We start from the raw sequence: 26,980 nt of genomic DNA, 5'->3' as shown, positions 1-26,980 counted from the left end.
AACGGCTGCTGAAGTTTCAAAACTCAAAATGGAGTTGCAGGCATAAAGCATCGATACAGGGAGTCCTCGACTTACAACAGTTCAAAGTTACAACGGCACTGAAAAAAGGGACTTAGGACCATTTTTCCACACTTACAACCATTACAGCATCCCCATTATGGTCACTGGATCAAAATTCAGGCGCTTGAAATGTGACTCATATTTATGACGATTGCCGTGTTCTGGGGTCATGTGGGTCCCCTTTTGTGACCTTCTGACAAGCAAAGTCAATGGGCCAGATTCACTTAACAATCATGTTACTAACTAAACATCTGCAGTGATTCACTTAACAACAGTGGCAAGAAAAGTCATCAAATGGGGCAAAACTCACTTAACAAATGGTTCACTTAGCAACATGTTTTGTGCTCAATTGTGGGCCATAAGTCGAGGACTACCTGTACTCCATAGGAAACCTTCCCTTCCTCCTGTGTAGAAAATATTGGGGTAGGAGGAACAAGGATTTTTTTTGTTTGTTAATTAAGAGCAGAAGGGGGTCAAAAGTTAAGGTTTAAACTTTGGGGTCAAAAGTTTTATTAACACAAAGCCAGGTTTGCGGGGAGTTTTAATACCGAATCCAGCAACCCAATAACTTTAGAAGGGCTTTAAAATGTTCTTTAGCTCAATCAAGGGCCCAGCTCGATAAAGCACATGGTTGTTGCAGCAACACAAATTGCCACAAAAAAAAAACAACAAAAAAAAAACCCACAGGAGCCTGCTGTCATTTTTTTCAACTGAATTTGGCGCTGGATACTGGTTTTTACAGGACGTCTTAGCTTCTTGCTCATTTTTTCATCCCGAGAAAACACGAAAAACGAGAGGTAAATAATCACCAGCAAAAACAACAGATCTCTCCCCAAAGTTTTGGATGTGGTCTGAAATTAAAGGGGAGGGGAGATTCCCCTCTTCCCACAGGAGGAAGGACTTTGAACTTTTTTCTTTTTTTTTTCCCCCTGAATGAAATTGCATGAAAACGTGCAGATCGTTCCCAGCCGACCGTCTGAAAAAAAAAAATGAAGGTTTCTTAGAGGTTCAAATCTGGGAAGCTATAACCTGATTTGGAAAATGTGCCACTCGGAAAATAGCGAGGGGATGAGGAAGCCTTAAAGACTCACTTCACCGAAGCCACATTTTCTGATGGATTCGGTGCCTGTCTTGACTCACACAATGAAATGCATTGGTTATCGTGAAAGATACCACTTTGGAAAAAGTTCATTACCCATTACTGGAAAAAGTGCAGAGAAGAGCAACAAAGGTGATTAGGGGCAGTGGTGGGATTCAAACCTTTTTTACTACTGGTTCTGTGGGCATGGCTTGGTGGGCATGGCAGGGGAAGGATACTGCAAAATCCCCATTCCCTCCCCACCCCACTAACCTGCTTTCCAGCTCCGTTCTCCTGTGCAGGGCAACCAAAGAAGACCCAGCCAATCAGCTGGGACTCAGTGGGAGGCAGAGAAGAGATGGGGGCGGGGCCAGTCAGAGGTGGGATTGGCCGGTTCTCTGAACTACTCAAAATTTCCGCTACCGGTTCTCCAGAACTGGCCAGAACCTGCTCAATACCCCCTCTGGTTAGGGGACTGGAGGATAAAACATGCGAAGAACGGTTGCTGGAATTGGGTATGTCTAGTCTAATGAAAAGAAGGACCAAGAGGGGACATGATAAGAGGGTCCCAGGATTTGAAGGGGAACAAGCTATTTTTCAAAGCACCTGAAAGCAGGATGAGAAGCAATGGATGGAAACTCATCAAGGAGAGAAGCAACCTGGAACTAAGGAGGAATTTCCTGATAGTAAGAACAATTAATTAGTGGAACAGCTTGCCTCTAGAAATTGTGGGTGCTCCAACACTGGAAGTTTTTAAGAAGAGATTAGACAGCCATTTGTCTGAAAGAGTCCCCTGCTTGATCAGGGGGTTGGACTAGAAGACCTCCAAGGTCCCTTCCAACTCTATTATTCGATTATTGTCAAGGCTGACTCGTAACGCACTTCTACTCACAACCTGACAATCAGTAAAGTTATACAGGTACACCTCAACTTACAACAGTTCGTTTAGGACCGTTCAAAAATTACAACGGCACTGAAGAAAGGGACTTAGGACCATTTTTCACAGTTGTGACCTTTGTAGCATCCCCCATGATCCTGCGATCAAAAACCAGACGTTTGGCAACTGACTCACATTTATGACGGTCGCCGTGTCCTGGGGTTACGTGATCCTCTTCTGTGACCTTCTGAGAAGCAATCTCAAGTGGGGAGCCAGAGTCATTTAACAACCGAGTCCCCAACTGAACAACGGCAGTGATTTCCTTAACAACTATGGCAAGAATGGTTGTTAGGTGGGGACCACAGACCCTGCAAAGGGGGCCAGGAAGGAAAAGCTAGAACCAAAAAGAAAAGAAAATCCTCTCGCCCCCACGTTTGGCCATCCTGCAGGTCGAGAATACTGGCCCTCTCTCTCTCTCTCCATGTGAGGGGGAAAATTGTGCAGTTGCCAAAACAACTTTGCGGAAAAGAAAATAACATTTTTGCAAAATACTTATCTTTTTTTTTTTTTTAAATTTAAGGGTATCCTACGATATCAAGGAGCCTTCCGGGTAGACAAAAAAAGACAGTGGGGCCACGGATAACACTGCCACTGGCACTTATGGCTTTTCCACAGGGGTTATTTAAGAGAAAAGGGCATCCAAACCCTGAAAGAGGCAAACGGAGAAGCTTCTCTCTACGATAAAGTGAGCCCAAGATGATTTTGCCAAGCCAAAATAGCGCCTCAATTCTACAGGCCCTGAAGCCATGCCACACCAATTAAAGGAATTATGAATGTACAGTGTGTGTGTGTGTGTGTGTGTGTGTAATACTTTCCTCCTAAAATGCTCCGAAGCCTTGCCACACCGCAAAGAAATTATGAATATACAGTATGTGTGTGTGTGTACTGTATGTATTATGAGTATACATATGCATAGCAATAGCACTTATATACCGCTTCACACTGCTTTACAGACCTCTCTAAGCAGTTTACAGAGTCAACATTTTGCCCTCCCAACAATCTGGGTCCTCATTTTACTGACCTCGGAAAAATGGAAGGCTGAGTCAACCTTGAGCCGGCTAGGATCGAACTGCTGGCAGTTGGCAGAAGTAGCCTGCACCACTGCATTCTAAACACATATCCACATCCACATCCACATCCATCTATCCATCCACCCACTTACCTACCTACCAAGCTATCTAGCTATCTATCTCCTGGATCTACCTACCTATCTACCTACCTATCTACCTACCTACCCTAAAACTCTCCAAGCATGTTTTAAATGTATAGCATTTAAATGAGAAACATATTGTTGGCTTTGTGGCAAGGAAGACCCAAGGCTGAGATTGGCTCAAAGGGTGAGAGATCAAACGTTCTTCCTTTTTTAATAGCAGTTACAGATGGTGAATGCCAACAGAAATACACCCTTGATAGACAAGCACCATCATGCAGAAAAGGAACCCCAGATCTGCAGAAATACAGGAAGGTACTCGACTTAACGACCACAACTGAGCCAATATTTATATTGCTAAGTGAAATATTTTGTTAAGTAAGTTCTTGGCCCATTCTATGGCCTTTCTTCCTATGGTTCTTAAGTGGATCCCTGCAATCATTAGACATTTTTTTCAGTGCTGCTGTAACTTTGAACAGTCACTAAATGAACTGTTGTAAGTTGAGGGCTACCTCTACACTCCCTAATAGACAAGCATCAGGATGCTGAAAAGGATCCCAAATCTGCAGAAATATACTGAAAGAACATAATTAATGCTGAACAGGATTACTACGCTTGGATTGCCACATCAATTAGATACGTTTTCTCTGCTTTAAGCAGTTTCACGCTTATTAAGAGCAAAGGGATTTTTATTATCAAATAGTTTTGCATTTATCATGGCGCGTCTGCGGGACATTTTATCCATGCAGATTAGAAGGTTTGTGTATGAAATAAAAGAGTCATATTTACAGAAAGGAGAAGGAAGCTGTGACTCAGACGATCTTAAAACTTAATTCCCATTTTAGTAACGGAAATGGTTGGGAATTATATCAGATGTAGTCTGGTATCATCCTTACGACCACAGCTTCCTCATCCGTGACATACAACTTAATCCCAGGCAAAGAATTTTCCCTTGGTTTGAATGTTCAAACTCTTAATTTAAAGTTTTATACATGATTTATGTCTCTGGGGTCTTTGATATTCTCTGAGCTTGGTGGTTTTCTTGCAGATGTTTCATGACCAAAGTAGGTAACATCAGTGCACTGATGACGTTAGCTAGTTTGGTAATGAAACGTCTGCAAGAAAACCACCAAGTTCAGAGAGTACCCAGGACCCCACAGTTCAACCCTGAGCTACAAATATTCTCTTTGGTGATTTATGCTTCTTTTTTGTGTCATCTAGGAATGATAAGAAATTAGGCTCATCAAGTAATAAAACATCATCTATCCTCCCATCCGGCAGAAAGGATACTTAAGGAGACTAAACTAGCTAATTCTTTCCTGCAATAGTTTTCTTATCGAAACCAAGAACTTTTTGTTTATACAGTGATCTCTTATGTATCAAAGATGCTAAAGCCAAGGGAGGATTTAGGCTTTTTTTTCCAAGAAGGAAAACCCATTTCCAGCCCTTTAAGGACAGACAAAACCACTTCAAGTACCTCAGGTCTAAGTGACTGGGCTCCACGAAAAGTCTAAAGAAGCAACAATCACATATTTTAAAATTAACCCAATCCAAGATGAATGGGTTTTCATAGCAACCAAAGCAAACGTATCGGAAGAGCCAGGTTAGTTCTGTAGGAAGGCACCATCCCTCCCTAGATTAAAATATTCTTTATTCTTAATATTAAAAAGAGTCAGGATAGACTATTTCCCCCAAAGGAGGAATGAAAAAACATGTTCTTAAAGGCAGAAAGGAGACCCAGTCTTTCTTAATAGCCTACAGCACATGCCTGAAAGTCTTTAGAGATGGATACTTTGTGCCCATTAAGAAATTCTGGCCTGCCTATTCATAAACAAAATCCCTTCAGCCCAGCTCCCCCAGAAGGGATTAAAAGTAGAAAAGCAAAGACTTCTAAACTCTACATTTCCCCACCCAAATTCTACATGATCTTTAGGATGTAATAGGATAACCCACCACCATTAGAATAGCAAAAGGCACAAGGCTCACTACATTGCATAACCCCCTGGAGCATCTCAAAACCGTACAAAGCTCCATCCATTCACCCAGCCAAGGGATCAGCTGTCCCAGAACTGCATGATGTTGTTGGTTCTGCTCATCAATAAACCTTCTTTCTTAAGCAGCCTCCATCTTATTCCCAGCTTGGAACTGGACTTGATTTTTCTTCCTACAATTTTCATTACTTTATTAAATAGGAGAGGGCTTAAGATCAACTTTAGCCACGTTTTCACAGTGGGTGGTTTTTCCCAATTCTTTGGGTACTCTGCAGGAAAGAGGCCCAAAATCCAAAATTCAAAGTTACAAGGGCATTGAAAAAAAGGGACTTATGGCCATTTTCCACACTTACGACCATTGTAGCATCCCCCATGGTCACATGATCAAAATTCGGACACTTCGTAACTGGTCTGTAATTATAACGGCTGCAGTGTCCCAGGGTCATGTGATCCCCTTCTGCGATTTTCTGATAAGCAAAATGAATGGGGAAGCTGGATTCACCTAAAAACTGTGTTACTATCTTAACAATTGCAGTGATTTACTTAACAACTGTGGCAAGAAAGGTCATAAAATGTGGCAGAACTCACTTGATAACAGAAATTTTGGGCTTGATTGTGGTCATAAATTGAGACTGGCTGTATTTGAAACAAAAGCACAACTAAAGCATCTAAAATTTTAAAAAACTGTATTGAAACCCCACATGATTAAAAAAAACATAGGTCTCTGAAAATATAATGAAGAAAATCACCCACCCCATTGGATAGGGGTAGCCTCCATATTCTGGCACTTCTCCACCCAATATTCATTCATTCATTCATTCATTCATTCATTCATTCATTCATTTCCCCTTTAATTTTACAGATGGATGGATGGACAGATATTACAAATAACTGAAGGTGGAGAACAATATGTGGCCCCTATTCATTTCACAGAATAGCCCAACGAGTTGAATCAGTATCAATAAAACAGCTTGACACATCCCAATGGCTAAGAATCACTTCATTGGGAAGATGGGCAGTGTAAAAATTTCATAAATAAATTAACTGGCAATAGCACTTAAGACTTGTATACCGCTTCACAGTGCTTTACAGCCATCTCTAAGCCATTTTACAGAGTCAGCCTCTTGCCCCCAACAAACTGGGTCCTCATTTTACTGACCTTGAGTCAACCTTGAGGCAGTCAGGATCGAACTTCCAGGCTGTGAGCAGAGTTAGCCTGCAATACTGCATTATAACCACTGTGCCATCACGGATTCCATTCCCATTCCCATTCCCATTCCATTCCATTCCATTCCTTTCCTTTCTTCTTGCCTTCCTTCGCAAGCAAGGAAGTCTTATATACCGCTTCACAGTGCTTTACAGTTCTCTCTAAGCGGATTACATTATTATTATCAATCTTAACCTCCTCCAGAGTGATGGCAGAATTTCGGCCAAACCTCAATCTTCAAAACTGCTCTAAAAAGGATTCTATCAGAGCAGCGTTCCTCACCCTTGGGTACTTTTTAAGTTGTGTGGGCTTCATCTCCCAGAATTCCCCAGCCAGCCATGAATTCTGGGAGTTGAAGTCCACAAGTCTTAAAGTTGCCACAGTTGGACAGCCCTAATCTAAATCTTCAAGGATAAGGTGGGAACTTGTGTATTGTTCCAATCCTCTGCTCTTCTGGAGCTGGAAAAAAAACAAAACCCTGCACAATTCTTTATCGCTCTCTGCGGTGAAGTCCTGCAGAGCAACAGGACTGTTGGAAGAAAATGAGCCATGTACAATCCATTAATGGAGTTCTTAATTTGAGAGCCAACCACCTTACATCCCTTAAATTTGTTGGCTTTCAACGCTTTCCAGCCCACCCTCTTACGTTCCCTAGATCAAAGGACAGGCGGCTGGCTGGTGGGCCAACTGAGACCACTGAAAGGTTCTTCAATGTTAAATTTGGTCCTCTGCTTCCTGCTAGGACACATGGTGAACATGTGTAAAGGGAGGGGCTGCTGGTCCAGAGTCCATGTGTACGGCATAAAGCGTGAAAGGGGCTTTTATGCGTATCTAACAACGGTGCACACGCGCGCGCACACACACAGAGGCCGTTTTCCAACCATGCATTATAAATGTGTAGGTTGGAATGAAGCCAGCAGCCGTGATCCTCCTTCCTATTCATCTCCAGAGTAAGTGAACTCCTGGGAGGAATTGAAGATAAGCCTTCATGTCTTAAATGAACCGATCCTCAACTACTCAACAACAAACGCCGGATGAAGTGAGCCAAGGACAGGGTAATTCAGAAACCATATGAGTTCTCCTTCTCAGCTTTGGTCTGGGGTGTCATGGCAAGAGATTGTAGAAGCTTCTCTTTCTTTCTTTCTTTCTTTCTTTCTTTCTTTCTTTCTTTCTTTCTTTCTTTCTTTCTTTCTTTCTTTCTTTCTTTCTTTCTCTCTCTCTCTCTCTCTCTCTCTTTCTCTCTCTCTCTCTCTCTTTCTTTCTCTTTCTTTCTTTCTTTTTTTTCTCTCTCCCCCCTTTCTTTCTTTTTCTCTCTCTTTTTCTTTCTTTCTCTTTCTCTCTCTCTCCCCTCTTTCTTTCTTTCTTTCTTTCTTTCTTTCTTTCTTTCTTTCTTTCTTTCTTTCTTTCTTTCTTTCTCTCTCTCTCTCTCCCCCCTCTTTCTTTCTTTCTTTCTTTCTTTCTTTCTTTCTTTCTCTCTCTCTTTCTTTCTTTCTTTCTTTCTTTCTTTCTTTCTTTCTTTCTGTTTCTCTCTCTCTCCCCTTTCTTTCTTTCTTTCTTTCTTTCTTTCTTTCTTTCTTTCTTTCTTTCTTTCTTTCTTTCTCTTTCTCTCTCTCCCCCCTCTTTCTTTCTCTTCCTCTCTCTCTCTCCCCTCTTTCTTTCTGTCTTTCTCTTTCTCTCTCCCCCCTCTTTTTCTTTTTCTTTCTTTCTTTCTTTTTTCTTTCTTTTTTCTTTCTTTCTTTCTTAATTTCTTTCTTCTTTCTTTCTTTCTTTCTTTCTTTCTTTCTTTCTTTCTTTCTTTCTTTCTTTCTTTCTTTCTTTCTTTCTTTCTCTCTCTCCCTCCCTCCCTCCCTCCCTCCCTCCCTCCCTCCCTCCTTCCTTCCTTCCTTCCTTCCTTCCTTCCTTCCTTCTTTCTTTCTTTCTCACAAGCGATATGGGCCTTTTTTACCTACACCTCAAGGGAAAATATCACCAACAAGACAGAATAACGAAGTTGGAAGGGACCTTAAGGTCTCTGGCCCAACCCACTACTCAACCAGGATACCCTCCTATGCTATTCTGCACAAATGTAATATTGCAATATTCGAGAGGCTGACACAAAGTAGAGAGGCTCAACTTATTTTCCAAAGCACCAGAAGGGCCAGGACCAGGAACGACGGATGGAAACCAATCAAAGAGAGAAATAACCTGGAAGTAAGGAGAAACTTCCTAACAGTCAGGACAATTAATCAGTGTAACGGCTTGCCACCAGAAATTTGGGGTGCGCCATCACTGAAAGTTTTTAGCAATAGCACTTAGACTTATATACCACTTCACAGTGCTTCACAGCCCCCTCTAAGCGATTTACAGAGTCAGCCTCTTGCTCCCAACAATCTGGGTCCTCAGTTTACCCACCTCGGAAGGATGGAAGGCTGAGTCAACCTTGAGCCTGGTGAGATTCAAACGGCCAAATTGCAGGCAGCCGGCAGTCAGCAGAAGTAGCCTGCAGTACTGCACTCTAACCACAAAAATGATCGGTTCATTTTAAGAAGAGCCTGGAGGCAGCCGCTTCTCTGAAATGGTACAGGATCTCCTGGTTGAGCAGGGGGTTGGACTAGAAGTCCTCCAAGGTCCCTTCCAGCTCTATTCTATACTGGACCGGACCAGTGCAGGATTCTATGCCGCTTGTGGCATGAACCACCAAGGCAGGATCCTATTAGTGGCTTTTTCACGTTTATGCTCTAAGCCATCCAATTTCTACTCATCTTGTGGGCTAATGGACCAAGCAGTGTATTTATTTATAACATCCCTCCGCATTTGTTGTTAAATTGTGAGGTTATGTTTGGACAGCAAAAACGCAACAGGGCTTTTTATTCCCGATATATTTACACTGATGCTTTGCAGGGGAAGATCGGACGGGAGGTCAAGCGGGCTTTTAAATACATCACTGGGATAAAATTCCTAGGAGCAGCCGAACTCCCTAAACAGATTCAACAGGATGGGGCCGAATGAATGGTTAAATAAAGCAGATCACTCAAGCAGAAGCGCTACCCCTCTCAAGCCACATGAGTGAGGCCACACGTGGAATATGGAGTCCGGGTCACCGGAATGCAAAAAAACAAAAACAAAAAATGCAGAAAGTGGACAGAGAAGAGCAACTAAGATGATGAGGTAGGGGGGCCACAACCCTCTCGGACCGTGGACCATTGGGAACCAGACTGTGCAAGTGTGCAAAGTGAGCGTGGAAAGTTCCATTTGCACAAGTGGCGGGCATGCAAGCAAAGCCATCCTCTTCTCCCCCACCACACAGCCAGAAAGATTGGGGACCGCTGTGATAACAGGTCTTATTCAGGGGTGGGATTCAGCCGGTTTGGGGCTGGTTCGGGTGAACCGGATGTTAAATTTGCATCTGGTTCACTGAACCGGTAGTTGAACCGACTGGCTGGCGTCACCCACCCTGCCCCTCCCCTCCCCGGAGTCCCCACGGGGCCCGTTTTGGATGCAGGTAAGTGTAGGGTCCGCACGGAGGCTCTGGGAGGGCAAAAAAGGGCCCACTTTCTGGAGGGCCTCCGGAGCCCGGGGGAGGCCATTTTCATTCTCCCAGAGGCCCAAAGGAAGCCTCCAGACTCTGGGGGAGGCGAAAAACGGCCTTCCCGGAAATCCCGATAGGTCAAACCCACCATGGCCATGCCCACTCAGCAACCGGGCCGAGAACCGGTGGCTGGGATTTTTGAATCCCACCCCTGGTCTTATTAATGAATGGAACGGTTTGCCTCCTGCAGTTATGGGTGCTCCATCAATAGAGGCTTTTAAGAAGAGATTGGACAACCTTTGGACCAGGGTGGCATCAGGTCTCCTGCCCACAGCAGAGGGTTGGACCAGGAGCCCATCCAACCCTTTGATTCTATGGTCCGTGAGTAGCTCAACATAGGGGGAAACCAAGTAGGTGAGGATATGTGACACAGGTACACACAGAAGTCAGGAGAAGGTTAGGATTGCACCAATCAGTGCGGACCTTTTTAGGAAAGGTTTGCCTCTTTTGCAATTTCTCAGAAGTCCAAAGGCTGAAGGGGTGGGAGTTGAGAGCAGCCTCAGCTCTTGTCTCTGTTACCAATGACTTGTCTTTTAAACAGCTGCAAACAGGCTGGATGGATTTATTGTCTGGTCAGGTGAACCCAAGTTTGAGGTTGGAGCCAAGCAGATCTTGAAGCAACCCTATCTGATGATGGTTATTTTCGTAACCACTATCTTCTGAAGACTTATGAAAGGAGGCGATGAAGCAGCTGTGTCTTCTCATCAGATAATGGCCTTGGTGGTGAAGGAGCAGGAATCTGACCACTCTTTTAATTATTTTCAAAGAGAACAGCCTGGGCAGCCATATGTCGAAACTTCACAGAAGTCATTTTTCTAAGGCCTCTTCTGTTTGAAGACCTGCCCAGTTGGAGATCAAGAACCAGAAGGACGGATAAGATGTGTCTTAAACAAATGGCTATTTATTTATCATCTATTCTCTCGTGATCCAGGACAGCATATAAGACAATTTAAAACAACGCTATACCAAGTGGTACAAAATAAAAATGTCACCGATAGTGTTAATACCACTTTGGAATAGCTTGGTAAGGCCACACTTGGAATATTGCATCCAGTTTTCATCGCCACGATGTACTGTATATAAAAAAAGATGTTGAGACTCTAGAAAAGAGTGCAGAAAAAAGCCATGAAGATGATTAGGGGACTGGAGGCTAAAACATATGAAGAAAGGTTGCTGGGATTGGGTATCTCTAGTTTGATGAAAAGAAGGATCCAGGGTGACATGATAGCAGTCTTCCAATATCTCAGGGGCTGCCCCAAAGAAGAGGGAGTCAAGCTATTCTCCAAATAGGCAGAAAGGACAAGAAGCAACGGGTGAAAACTCATCAAGGAGAGAATGGACAGCTATTTGTCTGGAATAGTAGGACCTCCTGTTTCAGCAGAAGGGTGGATGAGAAGAACCCCAAGGTCCCTTCCAACTCTTGTTATTCTGAGCAACTATCCAATAAGGGGCCTGCCAACCACTCAAGCCCAAGGCTCTGGGGGAACAGTCAGGATTTAAGGGCTTACTTACATTTGGATCCCTGGGGGAAAATCCTGCTCCAGTGCTGTGACACAGGAAGTCCATTTCTTAGTTTCCAGCATTTCATCACTGACTCTATCCAATCACATGGGACAGGCAGAAATTTGGGCCCTCTGAGCTCTTCACTGCTAGAGCGAGATACACTGGTTCCATTTTATTTCTCATTAAATGAACAACATTTCATTCTAACGTTGGGTATGTGCAAGTTAAGGGGCATGATGGCTCAGCATTAAAGACACTGAAAAGCTGACTGCCCGGATTTGAGTCCCACATGTCGTGCAACGGGTGAGCTCCTGTTCCCTCGCTCGCTCCAGCTCCTGCCCACCTAACAGTTTGGAAGCATGCAAGTGCAAGTAGATAAATGGTACCACTTTGGTGGGAAGGTAACAGCCTTCCATGTGCCTTTGCCATATATCCAACTGACCACATGACCATGGAAAAGGTCTTCAGACAAGGCTGGCTCCCTCAGCCAAGAAATGGACATGAGCCCTGGGCCTTAAGAGTCGGACGTGACTGACAGGGAAACTTTACCTTCACATGCAAATTATAAACCCATCATCTTATTTTGATAATGCAAAACTGGCTTGGTGGTCAAGAAAGGGGCCACTTTAAGTCAATCCCATGGTGAACTTCTTGAATCTGAGTTCAGGAAGGCCTCAACTGTATTCTGTAGTCCGGCCCTTGTATGACAAAGTATGAGTCATTCATTAATTGTAATATTTTGAGCCTGTGGATAATATGTTTTCCATTCGGAAGAACTCAGATTCCAATGTCTTCAGTTTCAAACTTCTTTCAATGAGAAAGTTTTATATGCCAGGACTTGACACTTCGGGACCAGCTGTATCAGATATCTGAATTGTTTTTGATGGGGCCTAACTACTCCTTGCCAGTTTTCATGGCTAAGGCAGGACTAGAACTCACAGTCTCCTGGTGATTGGCCCCAAAGTCATCCATCCAGCTCCCATGCCTAAGGAGGGACTAGAACTCACAGTCTCCTGGTGATTGGTTCAAAGACACCTTGCTAGATCCCATGCCTAAGGAGGGACTAGAACTCAGTCTCCTGGTGATTGGTTCAATCCTGGTGATTGGTTCAAAGACACCTTGCTAGCTCCCATGCCTAAGGAGGGACTAGAACTCACAGTCTCCTGGTGATTGGTTCAAAGACACCTTGCTACCTTCCATGCCTAAGGAGGGACTAGAACTCACAGTCTCCTGGTGATTGGTTCAGACACCTTGCTAGCTCCCATGCCTAAGGAGGGACTAGAACTCACAGTCTCCTGGTGATTGGTTCAAAGACACCTTGCTAGCTCCCATGCCTAAGGAGGGACTAGAACTCACAGTCTCCTGGTGATTGGTTCAGACACCTTGCTAGCTCCCATGCCTAAGGAGGGACTAGAACTCACAGTCTCCTGGTGATTGGTTCAAAGACACCTTGCTAGCTTCCATGCCTAAGGAGGGACTAGAACTCACAGTCTCCTGGTGATTGGTTCAGACACCTTGCTAGCTCCCATGCCTAAGGAGGGACTAGAACTCACAGTCTCCTGGTGATTGGTTCAGACACCTTGCTAGCTTCCATTCCTAAGGAGGGACTAGAACTCACAGTCTCCTGGTGATTGGTTCAGACACCTTGCTAGCTCCCATGCCTAAGGAGGGACTAGAACTCACAGTCTCCTGGTGATTGGTTCAAAGACACCTTGCTAGCTCCCATGCCTAAGGAGGGACTAGAACTCACAGTCTCCTGGTGATTGGTTCAAAGACACCTTGCTACCTTCCATGCCTAAGGAGGGACTAGAACTCACAGTCTCCTGGTGATTGGTTCAAAGACACCTTGCTAGCTCCCATGCCTAAGGAGGGACTAGAACTCACAGTCTCCTGGTGATTGGTTCAAAGACACCTTGCTAGCTCCCATGCCTAAGGAGGGACTAGAACTCACAGTCTCCTGGTGATTGGTTCAAAGACACCTTGCTAGCTTCCATGCCTAAGGAGGGACTAGAACTCACAGTCTCCTGGTGATAGGTTCAAAGACACCTTGCTAGCTTCCAAGCCTAAGGAGGGACTAGAACTCACAGTCTCCTGGTGATAGGTTCAAAGACACCTTGCTAGCTCCCATGCCTAAGGAGGGACTAGAACTCACAGTTGCCTGGGGATTGGTTCAAACTTTTCCACAGACCCCGGGAGGGGGACATGGTTTCATGCGCAACCTAAATCCCATGCATGCACAGATAAAGCTTTGCTCTCTCACCCGTTGCTTGTACGGCCCGGTTTCCAACAGGCCACGGCCCGATACCAATCCACGGCCCAGAGGTTGGGAGATCCCTGCACTAGATCAGACTGGCTCTATTTTTAGAGTTTCGAAGAACTCTTGCTTACACCAACAAGCCAGCCAGCCTTTGGATTCCAAACAGCATCCCTGGTGTGACCAATTTGGTATTTCTTTTGGACAGGTTCCTTGGTGCCTGGCTGCTGTTCCGCATCTGGGAGCAGTTGGAAGTAAAGGAAATTTTCCAGAACCAAATCAATATTTTCCACAGCCTCCAAAGGTGTTTGTGAAGAACCGTAGAAGGCGGTGCCGTTGGCTGTTAGATCTCCAATCAAGACCAGATTGGGTTTTGTCAACATCAAACTCTTTTCAGTATTTGTTTAGTGGTAGGGCTCAAGTACAGAGAATCCCGCTACCCTGAATACTTGTTGAGCTCATGTCAGCTTCTGATTCTTCCCAGGGTTTGGGCCAAATCACACTAATTTAGGCGCTGGGAGCCCAGCTCCTCACAGCTTCCTGCTCCAGTCAGAGCACAGTAATGACGATTGAACTCCGCTGACCGTCCAGCAATTCCGATTTCCAGAAAGAAGACTAATATTTGAACAAGGCAGGAACGTTTTCTGAAGCCCTGTGATGTTTCCTGAGATACTGCATTAAATGGCGTGAATGCTTTTCAAGATCGAAAGGAATTTCTTTTCATCCTTTTTTCCCCCTAGGTATGGCTATTTGGGGACTGCTTAGGATTTTTTTTCCCTCCGAGGATCTTAATCATACTCTTCATAGAAATGTATGAAAACCAATGGCTGAAAAAGACCTGCAGGTCCATCGAAGCTGCTCTTTGAGTTTATTTGTTTGTTTGTTTTTGTTTTTTGAATTTGAGGAGACCTTGGTGCTCTCTGAGCTGGGTTGTTTTTTGACAGGCGTTTCATGACCCAAATTAGGTAACATCATCAGTCCTCCCTGCAGTGCTGCACTTAACCTAGTTTGGATCATGAAAAAACCCCAGCTCAGAGAGCAACAAGGACTCCACAATTCTCCTCCTCCTTCCCCCCAACCTCCCCAAGCACTGATAATGTTCCCTAGTTGGGTCATCAAACATCTGCAAGAAAACAACCAACCCCAGAGAGCACCAAGGACCCGACAGTTCAACCCTACAAATATTCTCCTTAATTGGTTTATTTGTTTTGCTTTTAACTATTATTTTTATATTTTAAGATGCTACCAAGTCAATGAAATAAAATTGCATGCCAATGTTACCGAGATCAACCCCAAAAGCCAATGGGCTTTAGGCAGGTCACACCAGTCACTGGAGTCCCAAAGGGTTATCGAATACTGAACACCTCTAACGTCTATTTCACCTTGTGGAAGCAGAATACGGCAATTGTTTATTTGTTCATCAGATATGTATCCCACCTTTATTATTCTTACAAATATTTCAAGGATGGGAATCTAGCCAACACGTCTTCTTCCCCTTCTTTTCCCCATAACAACAACCCCGTGAGGTGGGTTGAAATGAGAAGGAGACTGGCCTAAAGTCACCCAGCCAGCTTTCATGCCTAAGGCGGGACTAGAACTGCCAGTCTTCCTGGTGATTGGCTGAAAATCACCCAGCTGGCTTTCATGCCTAAGGCGGGACTAGAACTCCCAGTCTTCCTGGTGATTGGCTGAAAATCACCCAGCTGGCTTTCATGCCTAAGGCGGGACTAGAACTCCCAGTCTTCCTGGTGATTGGCTGAAAATCACCCAGCCGGCTTTCATGCCTAAGGCGGGACTAGAACTCCCAGTCTTCCTGGTGATTGGCTGAAAATCACCCAGCTGGCTTTCATGCCTAAGGTGGGACTAGAACTCCCAGCTGAAAATCACCCAGCTGGCTTTCATGCCTAAGGCAGGACTAGAACTCACCATCTCCTGGTGATTGGCCCAAAGTCACCCAGCTGGCTTTCACGTCTAAAGCGGGACCAGAACTCAGAATCTTCTGGTGATTGGCCAACCTCACCCATTCAGCTGTCATGCCTAAGGTTGGACTAGAACTCATCAAATCACTACATCAAATTGATTTGGTTCTATTCCCAACTGGGAACCAACCTCTGGCCCCTTCCTTTCCCTAGAATTTCCAGAAGGACCAGGTTTACAAAGTCTCTTCCCCCTCCTCATAAATTGGGGTCTCAAAACCCAACAGAAAAGGCTTTATTACCTTACATAAATGTGTTATCATTTATGTACCTCCCTGTGCAGGAAGGCCAAGACAGGTCGGTCCCCACTTTTCAAGGTTTTATTTCCAGAGCTAGAAAACTGCACTTTTCCTACCCATGGCTACTTTTCTTCTTTACTTTATTCCCCCATTTCATTTTTTTTTAATTTGGCCTCTCTCTGATTTCATTATGTTGAAGGGTGTCTGTGTGTGAGAGCATCAAACCTGCCAGCTCCGAAATGAAGAGAGACGTCCTGTGTCCATAAACAAACCTGAGAAGCACAGTAGTGAGAAAAGTAGCCCGTTTGGAATTTCATCCCTCTGCCTGATTTGTAAACTGTTCTAGAAATGTCAGCTTCTGATAACACAGTGATGGAGAGTCGGTTTACTAAAAAAAAAAAAAAGCCTTTACAAATTCATCTACACTTCAGAATCCAAATGTTCCTCCTCCTTAGATTTTACACAGCAGAAGACACCTACAGAACATAAAACCACCTTTGATAACATGATTGGTTATTTTCTTTTTGGACGCACAATTTTTTTTTACGTACACATACCTGATTCGATTGAATAAAGACAGAAAGTGTTGGAAGTATCAGGTTTACCTGAAAGAAAACTAGTTTGAGCTAGTCGTTAAACCACTAGGCTAGAGCCCACTGTAACTACATAGCCAAAAAGGCATTAAGAGTTTTTAACCTAATCCTGCATAGTTTTTTCTCCGGTAATATCACACTACTAACTAGAGCATACAAAATATTTGCTAGAACAATACTTGAATACAGCTCATCAGTCTGGAATCCACATTACATAACGGATATTAATACAGTCGAGAAAGTCCAGAAATATTTCACGAGAAATATTTCCACTCTTCTACTCGTAGCAGAATACCTTATGCCACCAGACTTGAAATTTTAGACCTGGACAACCTAGAACTACGCCGCCTTCGGTCCAATCTAAGTATAGTACATAAAATTATACATTGCAATGTCCTACCTGTCAATGAATACTTCAGCTTCAACCATAACAATACAAGAGCACACAATAGATACAAACTCAAGGTAAACCGCATCAAACTTGATTGCAGGAAATACGACTTCAGCTACAGAGTGGTCAATGTCCGGAATACTCTGTGGTTTCTTCCCCAAACCCCAAAAACTTTAACCTTAGACTGTCTACTATTGACCTCACCCCTTTCCTAAGAGGTCTGTAGGGGGCGTGCATAAGTGCACCAATGTGCCTACCATCCCTGTCCTATTGTTTCTTTTTTCTTATTCGTATCCATTTCATGTATTCATAACCATGCTTATACTTATACTGTTATCTAATACTTGCTTGACAAATAAATAAATTTTAAAAAAGCAAGAGATCATGAGTTTTAGTCCTGTCTTAGCCATGAAAGCTGCCTGGGTGACTTTGGACCAATAACCAGGAGATGATGAATTCTAGTCCCGCCTTAGCCATGAAAGCCAACTGGGTGACTTTGGACCAATCACATGGAGTTCTAGTCCCACCTTAGGCATGAAAGCTGGTTGAGTGACTTTGGGAGACTTTGACAGTGAGTTCTAGTCCTGCCTTAGGCATGAAAGCCAGTCCTTCTCTCTCAGCCAACCTACCTCACACGGTTGCTGTTGTTTGGGAAAACAGGAGGAAAATGTGTTGGGTATGTTTGCCACTTTGAGTTATTTGTAAGAACAATAAAGTCAGGATATAAAGAAATAAATCAAGCAAACATTTAAAAAAGGGGCACAGAGCTGGACTCTGGAATGTCCTCAGGGAGGTTGAAAAACTCAAATTGGCTTTAGTGACAGCTGAAATCCCACCCTTTCCCACCTGCGTCAACACCTATAAAACCCACAACCTTTGCATCTGCCCCAGACTATGAACTACTCAGGTCAATGGGTGTCTGGGGGTTTTGACTTTATACATGTTCTGCAAAATAGCCAGAACGACAGCTGATGTTCTCTGGCTGACCTTGTGGAGGCTTGGTTCTAGATGTCACTATTTCAGGTAATCTTCTCTGGGTCTAAGAGCAGTCATCTGTAAAGCCTAGCAGTAGAGCCCTTTTCTTTTCTAGTGCACTCAGGAATAGCTGGCTTCCGATGACACAATGCCCAACCCAGGTCAAGGGATGCAATTTACTGATGCTCTCAGCCTAGTCCCTCTGAAACGCTGCGAAAAAATTTAGCTCAGGGCCGCAACTGATATTTTCAGGTGTAAGTACTTCCTTTTTAATTCGGGAATGGGGGGGAATAACAACAACAACAAACAAAAAAACCACCACCCTGTGCATCAGCTATCAAGAATTCGGGAAATGTTTATTTTTAAATTGTCCGGCTTTTTTCTATGTTACCGAAGACGCGCCTTGGCCCAAATGGCTCTGCCTATTTTAGAACCACCTTTTCCGTTAAATATCAGTGAAAACATACACTTGGGTAATCACAGACCGATTGAGTAACACAATCCTGAGTACACTGAGGAACCACTATTTAAAATTTTATTCCCATGTCAATTACAAGAAAGACGACACCCAAGGGAAGAAGAGACGGACTAACGGACCTGTAGCACCAAAGCAAGGCTGGGGAGATTGATTTGCTGGCACGGCGAATGGGTTATATGGGGGCGGAGGGACAGCGTCGCCTAGCCCTATCTCAAATATATAGGCAAACAATTAAATAAATAAAAGCATGAAAATATCAACGAGTGGTTCAGGGGCTTCATCCAAGCCCACGGACTTCCCACTGGCCTCAGTCACTCAAAAGCGACAGGGATGTCTCATTTCCGCTCAGTCTCTAGCTCCGGGGTGTCAAACTCAAGGCCTTTGGGGCAGTGGTGGGATTCAAATTTTTTTACTACCGGTTCTGTGGGCGTGGCTTGATGGGCATGACTTGGCTTGGTGCGTGTGGCTTGGTGGGCCTGGCAGGGGAAGGATACTGCAAAATCCCCATTCCCTCCCCGCCCCACTAGCCTGCTTTCCAACTCCGTTCTCCTGTGCAGGGCAACCAAAGGAGACCCAGCCAATCAGCTGGGACTCAAGAGGCGGAGAATAGATGGGGGCGGGGCCAGTCAGAGGAGGCGGGATTTGCCAGTTCTCTGAACGACTCAAAATTTCCGCTACCGGTTCTCCAGAACCGGTCAGAACCTGCTGAATACCACCTTTACCATGGGGTGCTTAAATCTGGCCCATGGGGCCGGCCTGGAAATAGCGAAGGACTGTCCCGCGGTGCCTCTGGCAGCCAAAATAGGGTGGGGGGCATTTTTGGCCTGGACGGCCTCCTGCTGTTCAAAACAGGGTAGGGGGGCATGGATGCCCCCCATTCCTGGTAGGGTGCTGCAGGAGGTGTCCGTCTCATCTCACCACCACCACCCCACCTGCCCCCCGGCAGGAGTACTACAATGCTGACTTGGCCCTCGGAGTAATCCAGTTGGATACCCCTGCTCTAGCTGCATTTCTCTAGTTTTTTTCCTGATGTAAAATAAAAGTTTTCAAGGTGCTTTCAGATGGCAGCCCAGAGGAGATCCTGGGTTCAACCCTCAGCATCAGCGCTGACCATCCTGGCCTGGAGTGAAGCAGCTCCCAATAAAACGCAACAGGACAGAATCGGGAGTCATCCCCATCTCACTTCTGGTTCGTCCCCCCACTTAAGGCTCTCTACCAATGTTTCTGAAGCTTGGACAGTTTAACTCCATGCTGGCTGGGGAATTCTGGGAGTTGAAGTCCACCTTTCTTAAAACAGCCATGGCTGAGAAACGCTGCTGAATGCATATCTAAAACTGGTCTCAATACCTTTTCTTAAAAGATATAAGTCAACTGAAACTTATCTCTGATGAAACTGTGCTAGGGAAAGAAAAGGCCTAATGCATCCCAACTCCCTTCCAGCACCCATGATGTTACCTAGTTATGAAATGTCTGCAAGAAAACTACCAAGCTCAGAGAGCGTCAATGACCTCCAAAATTCTATGTAACGTGGAAAACTACCTTTTTTTCTGTTGGATAAAGGAGAACAGTGCTAGCTTTGAGAAGAAACAAGGACTGGTGAGTTTGGGTTGTGCGCATGTTTGTGTGTATTGGGGAAGAGGGGGAGAAAGTAATTTGATAGAATAACAGAATTGGAAGGAACCTTGGAGATCATTCTAGTCCAACATCTTGCCTAAGCAAGAGATCCTATAACATTTCAGACAAGTGGCTGTCCAATCTCTTCTTAAAAATCACCAGTGATGGAGCACCCTCAAGTTCTGGAGGCAAGCCGTTCCACTGGTTAGTTGTTCTCACCGTGAGGAAATTTCTCCTTAGTTCTAGGTTGCTTCTCTCCTTGATTAATTTCCATCCATTCTTTCTTGTCCTGCCTTCAGATGCTTTGGACAATAGGTTAACCCCCTTTTTTCTACTGCAGCCCCTTAAATATGGAAGAATGTTGTCATGTCTCCTCTAGTCCTTCTCTTCATTAGACTAAAAGGTAAAGGTTCCCTTCGCACATCCGTGCTAGTCGTTTCCGGCTCTAGGGGTCAGTGGGCTCATCTCCGTTACAAAGCCAAAGAGCCAGCGCTGTCCGAAGACGTCTCCGTGGTCATGTGGCCGGCATGACTAAACGCAGCAACGGCGCACCCTTCCCACCAAAAAGGTCCCTGTTTTTCTACTTGCATTTTTTTTTAATGTGCTTTTGAAATGCTAGGTTGGCAGAAGCTGGGACAAGTAACGGGAGCTCAGTCTGTTACATGGTGCTAGGGATTTGAACCTCCAAACTGCTGACCTTTCTGATCAACAAGCTCAGCATCTTAGTCATTGAGCCACGGCATCCCTTCATTCATCCCCAACTCCTGCAACTGTTCCAGCCTCCAGTCCCCTAGGCCTTCTTGCTTGCTCTTCTCTGAGCTCTTTCCAGAGTCTCAACATCTTTTTCATATTGTGGTGATGAAAACTGGAATGCAGCATTCCAAGTGTGGCCTTACCAAGGCTTTGTAACATGGTGCTAATCCTAATTCTTGAGTAGAAATGGAAATTAAAATAACATCCGTCTTTGAAGAGCTAAGGATTATAGGCTGTGGAACGTGAAAAATCCAGGGCTGATAACTAAGGGGTTGCAGACTGAACACACACCCTAAAAAAAAAAAATCCTCCAACAACAAAGAGCAATTTACGCAAGCAGTTTTGGGGAACAAAGGATTCTCCAGACATTGTTTTTCTCACTGCTGAAATATAGGTACCTCTGTAACATGCAAGAGCTAAAAACACATCCGTGCAATTACGGAAATGTTCAAAATGATAGGGTAGCCTTGGCAACTCCAACCACCAATTTGGCCTTTCTCTCAGTCGGCTTCGGGATGTCAAGGGGCTGTAAAACCCAGGCGATGCTTAGTGCCCAAGGGTGCCAACCTGGCTGGGTTATTTTTTTTAATTTATTTTTATTTTAGAGCAGTTCAGACATTTTTGATTCCATTGTTTGTCTCTGTTATGGTTATGAAGCTTGCTTTCTGCTCCAGAGTTGGAGCCAGCTTAAAATTGCATAGATTTAAATAAATTAGAACCAAGCCAAACCCACCCATAACTTTTGTCAACCCAGGCCAATAAATCTCCCTTCCCCTTGTTGATTTTTCATCCTTCCTTCAGACATGCGTTGTCTTGTTCACAGGCAACCTCAGTTGACTTTGTTTGCCGGAAGTGACCTTACAGTGATGTTCACTAAAAGTTCCTGACTGGCCACGGTTAACTATAATGACTCGACCAACATCACAAAAAGAAAGTTGCGGTAGCCAAGCCAAACACTAACAATAAACTAGGTGTTTTTTTTAAGGTAACTGTTCATATAAGAGGTCACACCCAAATCTAGCATTTTCAAAGGCTTTCCTTGATACCCTCTGAGCTTGGTTGTTTTCTTGCAGACGTTTCATGACCCAACTAGGTAACATCATCAGTGCCAGAAGAGGGGAGGAGGAAGAGGAAGAGAATTGTGGGGTCCTTAGTGCTCTCTGAGCTCGGTTGTTTTCTTGCAGACGTTTCATGACCCAACTAGGTAACATCATCAGTGCCAGAAGAGGGGAGGAGGAAGAGGAGGAGAATTGTGGGGTCCTTAGTGCTCTCTGAGCTCGGTTGTTTTCTTGCAGACGTTTCATGACCCAACACGGAAACATTGTCAGGGTTACAAGGGAGTGGGGTTTGCTCTCTTTTTATATATTAGTGGCTTACTCTGTCATTTCACCAGCAACCAACACCCAGATAAGCAGAGATTGATACTACACCAACTATCAAGAAGTAAATGCATCTCAGTCAAGGAACTATCAACTCAGATAAACAAGCTAACATCCAAAAGGCAACTGGACTTTCTTTTTTTCTTTGAAGACTTTTGCTTCTCATCTAAGAAGCTTCTTTGTCTCTGACTGGATGGTGGGGAAGGGAAGGATTTATACTCCTTGCAGACAGCTTGTCATTTGCGTTCTTTTTAGTGAGTCGTTGAGGCCGCTTGGAGGTTTGTCTGTGTCCTCAGGGTCACCTGAGGGGTGCAAATGGATATGGAGCCTTCTTGGCTGCAGAATGTTTCCTGCCTTGTGTCCCTTTACACATGCGCAAGCTGTTGGGGATGAATCTCTATTGTCTGTACCTCAAACTGAAGCACAAATGGTTCCTGTAGTCTGCAAACATCAGGTGACCCTGAGGACACAAACCTCCAAGTGGAAATCAGAATATAATAATACGATAAAACTTCAGAAGTTGTGGATGCTTCATCACTGGAGGCTTTCAAGAAAAGACTGGATAGCCACTTGTCAGAAAAGGTCTCCTGCTTGAACAGGGGGTTGGACTGGATGACCTACAAGATCCCTTCCAACTGTTTTGTACTGTACTGTACTATACTGTACTGTACTGTACTGTACTGTATTCTATTCCATTCCATTCCATTCCATTCCATTCCATTGGATTGTCTTGGTCAGCAAAACGAAACAAAATAAAATGTTATATAATAAAGCACGAAGTGCTTTCAACCCCTCCAAGTGGGTATTTTAGGACTGAATTCTGAAACAAAAAACTCTTCTGTACAACTTTAAGTTATACCAGCTTCCTTCCAGCTGGTCAAACATTGTGCTGCCCACAGGTTATGGGAATTAAAATTCCAACTTATGGAAAGAACATAAGGCTAAGGAAACTCGAAGATGGTTTATAACAGAGAAGAAAATTATTAATGCACTTCTGAAGTGCAATCTTCAGAAATGCAATTAGCATGCTCTCAGCGTGGCTTAACTCCCAGAGAGGTTTGTATAGATTGCAATGTATGATAGAAGCAGTAAGGGGTTACAGTAGCACTAGGGGTGACATGATGACAGTGGTCTGATATCTCAGGGGCTGCCCCAAAGAAGAGGGAGTCAAGCTATTCTCCAAAGCACCAGAAGGCAGGGCAAGAAGCAACGGATGGAAACTGAACAAGGAGAGATTCAACCTGGAAATAAGGAGAACTTTTCTGACAGTGGGAACAATTAATCAGTGGAAAAAGTTGCTTCCAGAAGTTGTAAATGCTCCTACACTGGAGGTTTTTAAGAAGAGACTGGACAACCATTTGCTTGGAATGGTACAAGATCTCCTACTTGAGCAAGGGGTTGGACTAGAAGACCTCCAAGGTCCCTTCCCATTGTGTTATTCCCTCCATGTTTTTCCTTCAAATATTTAATCTCTGCCTACTTTTGTACAAAGTATAGGGTGCTATTAAGGGTCTTAGCTATTTGTAATCCTCGGATTATGACCACAATTGGGACCAGAATTTCCAGTGCTAAGCAAGGCAGTTATTAAGTGAGTCAAGTTTGATTTTATCACCTTTTTTGCCAGAGTTTTTAAGCAAATGATTGCAGTTATTAAGTGATTCACATGTTTGTTAAGCAAATCCAGCTATTCCTATTGATTTTGCCTGTCAGAAGCCGGCTGCGGAAAGATGCAAATGGAGATCACATGACCTTGGGATGTTGCAACCATCACAAATACAAGCCAGTTGCCAAGCACCCAAATTTTGATCATGTGACTGTGAAGATGATGCAGTGGTCATAATAGCAATAGCCCTTAGACTTATATACCACTTCACAAAATTTTATAGCCCTCTCTGGCTGGTTGACAGAGTCAGCATCTTCCCCCAACAATCTGGGCCCTCATTTTACCAACCTTGGAAGGATGGAGGGCTGAGTCAACCTTGAACTAGTCAAGATCGAACTGCTGGCAGTCAGCAAAGTTAGCCTGCAATACTGCACTTTAGCCCTGGGCCAGCAGGGCTAAGTATGAGGAATCAAGTCGCTTTTTTCAGTTGCACATTAACTTCAAATGGTTACTAAACGAATGAATGTTAAGTTGAGGACTACCTGTAGTCCTCAATGTATGACCACAATTGTGCCCACAATTGATGTTGCTAAGCGAGACATGTGTTAAATGAGTTTTGCCCACATTTTACGATCTTTCTTCACACAGTTGTTAAGTGAATTGTTGCTGTTGTGAAGTTACCACTGGCTTCCCCACTGATGCTGCTTGTCAGAAGGTCGCTAAAGGGACACAGGGACACAGCAACAGTTATAAATGTGAACCAGCTGCTAAGCATCTGGGTTTTGATCCTGTAACCACGAGGGTGCTGCAATGGTTGTAAGTGTGAAAAACAGTCATAAGTCCCTTTTTTCAGTGCCATTGTCAATTTGAACGATCACTAAACAAACTTCTATAAGTCGAGGACTATCTGTATACAAGGATGCTGGTCAATTTCTGTCAAGCTGTCCAAAAAAAAAAAAAAAAAACCTCCACAGATTTTGTACCTACAGTTTGCACTCTCTTCCTTGTTCCAGTTAGCTCCATTGTTCTTTAGTCCTTCAAGGGCCCAGCCAATTCAATTAATAGCAATCGCACTTCGACCAGTGCTTTACAGCCCTCTCTAAGCGGTTTACAGAGCCAGCCTATTGCCGCCCCAACAATCTGGGCCCTCATTTTACCAACCTTGGAAGGATGGAAGGCTGAGTCAACCTTGGGCCAGCCAGGATCGAACTTCCTGGCTATGGGCAGAGTTTGCCTGCAATAGTATTATATAGACTATAACTTACCACTTCACAATGCTTTACAGCCCCTCTCTAAGCGGTTTTTATAGTCAGCCGCTTGCCCCCAATCTGAGTCCCCATTTTATCTATCTCAGAAAGGATGGAAAGCTGTGTCGACCTTGAGCCCGGTGAGATTCAAACTGCTGAATTGCAGGCAGCCAGCAGGCAGCAAGAATTAGCCTGCAGTACTGCACTCTAACCATTGCGCCACCATGGCTCTTAACATTTGGCAAACTGTTGGCTCCTTCATTTAAGATTGAACGCCTTTTATCCTCTTGTTTAAAACAAAAAAAGAAAGAAAGAAAGAAAGAAAGAAAGAAAGAAAGAAAGAAAGAAAGAAAGAAAGAAAGAAAGAAAGAAAAGAAAGGAAGGAAGGAAGGAAGGAAGGAAGGAAGGGGAAGGAAGGAAGGAAGGAAGGAAGGAAAGAAAGAAAGAAAGAAAGAAAGAAAGAAAGAAAGAAAGAAAGAAAGAAAGAAAGAAAGGGAAGGAAAGGAAAGGAAAGGAAAGGAAGGAAGGAAGGAAGGAAGGAAAGAAGGAAGGAAGGAAAGAAAGAAAGAAAGAAAGAAAGAAAGAAAGAAAGAAGAAAGAAAGAAAGAAAGAAAGAAAGAAAGAAAGAAAGAAAGAAAGAAAGAAAGGAAAGGAAAGAAAGAAAGAAAGAAGGAAGGAAGGAAGGAAGGAAGGAAAGGAAGGAAAGGAAAGGAAGGAAGGAAGGAAGGAAGGAAGGAAAGAAAGAAAGAAAGAAAGAAAAGAAAGAAAGAAAGAAAGAAAGAAAGAAAGAAAGAAAGAAAGAAAGAAAGAAAGAAAGAAAGAAAGAAAGAAAGAAAGAAAGAAAGAAAGAAAACCACAGGCAGATGAAATCTTTTACAGGAACCTTTGCTAAGTGGCTTTCCTCTGACTTGACTGCAAGACCAGCAGTTTCCATGGACACCCACGATGAATCTCCGATTGCCGTGCCAAGTTGAGACAGGAGCCTCCTGCTTCCCCCCTTCGTCAACTTACTTTGGCTTCAGTCTCCCCGCGGTGTAATGTGTACAAATGATGGACGGCGCTTTGAGAAGATGACCAGGGGTGGGTAAGGATTTTGAAGATGTGGAAATCATGGCCCAGGGTGTCTGCCGTGACCAGGAGCATGCCTGAAGGGAAAATAAAGAGAGAAAGGGGAACACGTGAGAGATAAAGCATGGTGTGGGCCTTGTTGTTGTGGAGTGAGATGCCAGGAACGTAGGGTTCAGTTCCATCTCTCTCCTATGTCTGGAAAAAAAAAAGGAACATGAACAAAAATCTACTTTCAAATCATTGGCACGAGGTTATTTTTATATATAATATGGTATTGAAAAGTTATTATCATTCTATTGTTCATATGGGAGGTGGTCCTCTGCTTATGACCACGATTGAAGACAAAAATTTCGGTGACTAAGCCATTAAGTGAATTTTGCCCCACTTTATGACCTTCCTTGCTACAGCTGTTAGGCAAATCACTGCAGTTAGTACCATGGTTGTTAAGAGAGTAGAGTTGAGTAGAATAATGGCATGTGAAACCAGAAATGAGTAGAGGTAGAATAGAATAAAGAATAGAATAGGAGTTGGAAGGGAGCTTGGAGGTCTTCTAGTCCAACCCCTTGCTCAGGCAGGAAACCCTATACCATTTCAGACAAGTGGCGGTCCAGTCTCTTCTTAAAAACCTCCAGTGTTGGAGCACTCTCACTACTTCTGGAGGCAAGTCACTCCACTTTTTAATTGTTCTTACTGTCAGGAAATTTCTCTTTAGTTCTAGGTTGCTTCTCTCCTTGGTTACTTTGTTCTGCCTTCTGGTGTTTTGGAAAATAGCTTGACCCCCCCCTCTTCTTTATGGCAACCCTGAGAAATTGGAGCATTGCTATCATGTCACCCTTTGTCCTTGTTTTCATTAAACTAGCCGTGCCCAGTTCCTGCAACCGTTCTTTGTATGTTTTAGCCTCCAGTCCCCTAATCC

The 26,980-nt window shown here is 44.0% G+C and overlaps 1 protein-coding gene across 10 annotated transcripts in view; it reads right to left on the bottom strand.

Moving 5' to 3' along the window:
- BCAS3 (BCAS3 microtubule associated cell migration factor) overlaps window positions 1–26,980 on the bottom strand; it is a 624,015-nt gene that overhangs the window by 426,734 nt on the left and 170,301 nt on the right. For all 10 annotated transcript variants that reach the window (XM_087956170.1, XM_087956184.1, XM_087956163.1 and 7 more), the window contains exon 14: window positions 26,008–26,141. In XM_087956170.1, coding sequence (XP_087812296.1) covers window positions 26,008–26,141 — 134 coding nt within the window. The remainder of the gene's footprint in view (window positions 1–26,007; window positions 26,142–26,980) is intronic.

The sequence above is a fragment of the Notechis scutatus genome, chromosome 1 (genome assembly GCF_049901735.1).
Source record: "Notechis scutatus isolate UNSWTSFEM ecotype Mainland chromosome 1, rNotScu1.2, whole genome shotgun sequence".
Taxonomy (NCBI): Eukaryota; Metazoa; Chordata; class Lepidosauria; order Squamata; family Elapidae; genus Notechis; species Notechis scutatus.
This window is presented reverse-complemented; position numbering and strand designations above follow the sequence as displayed.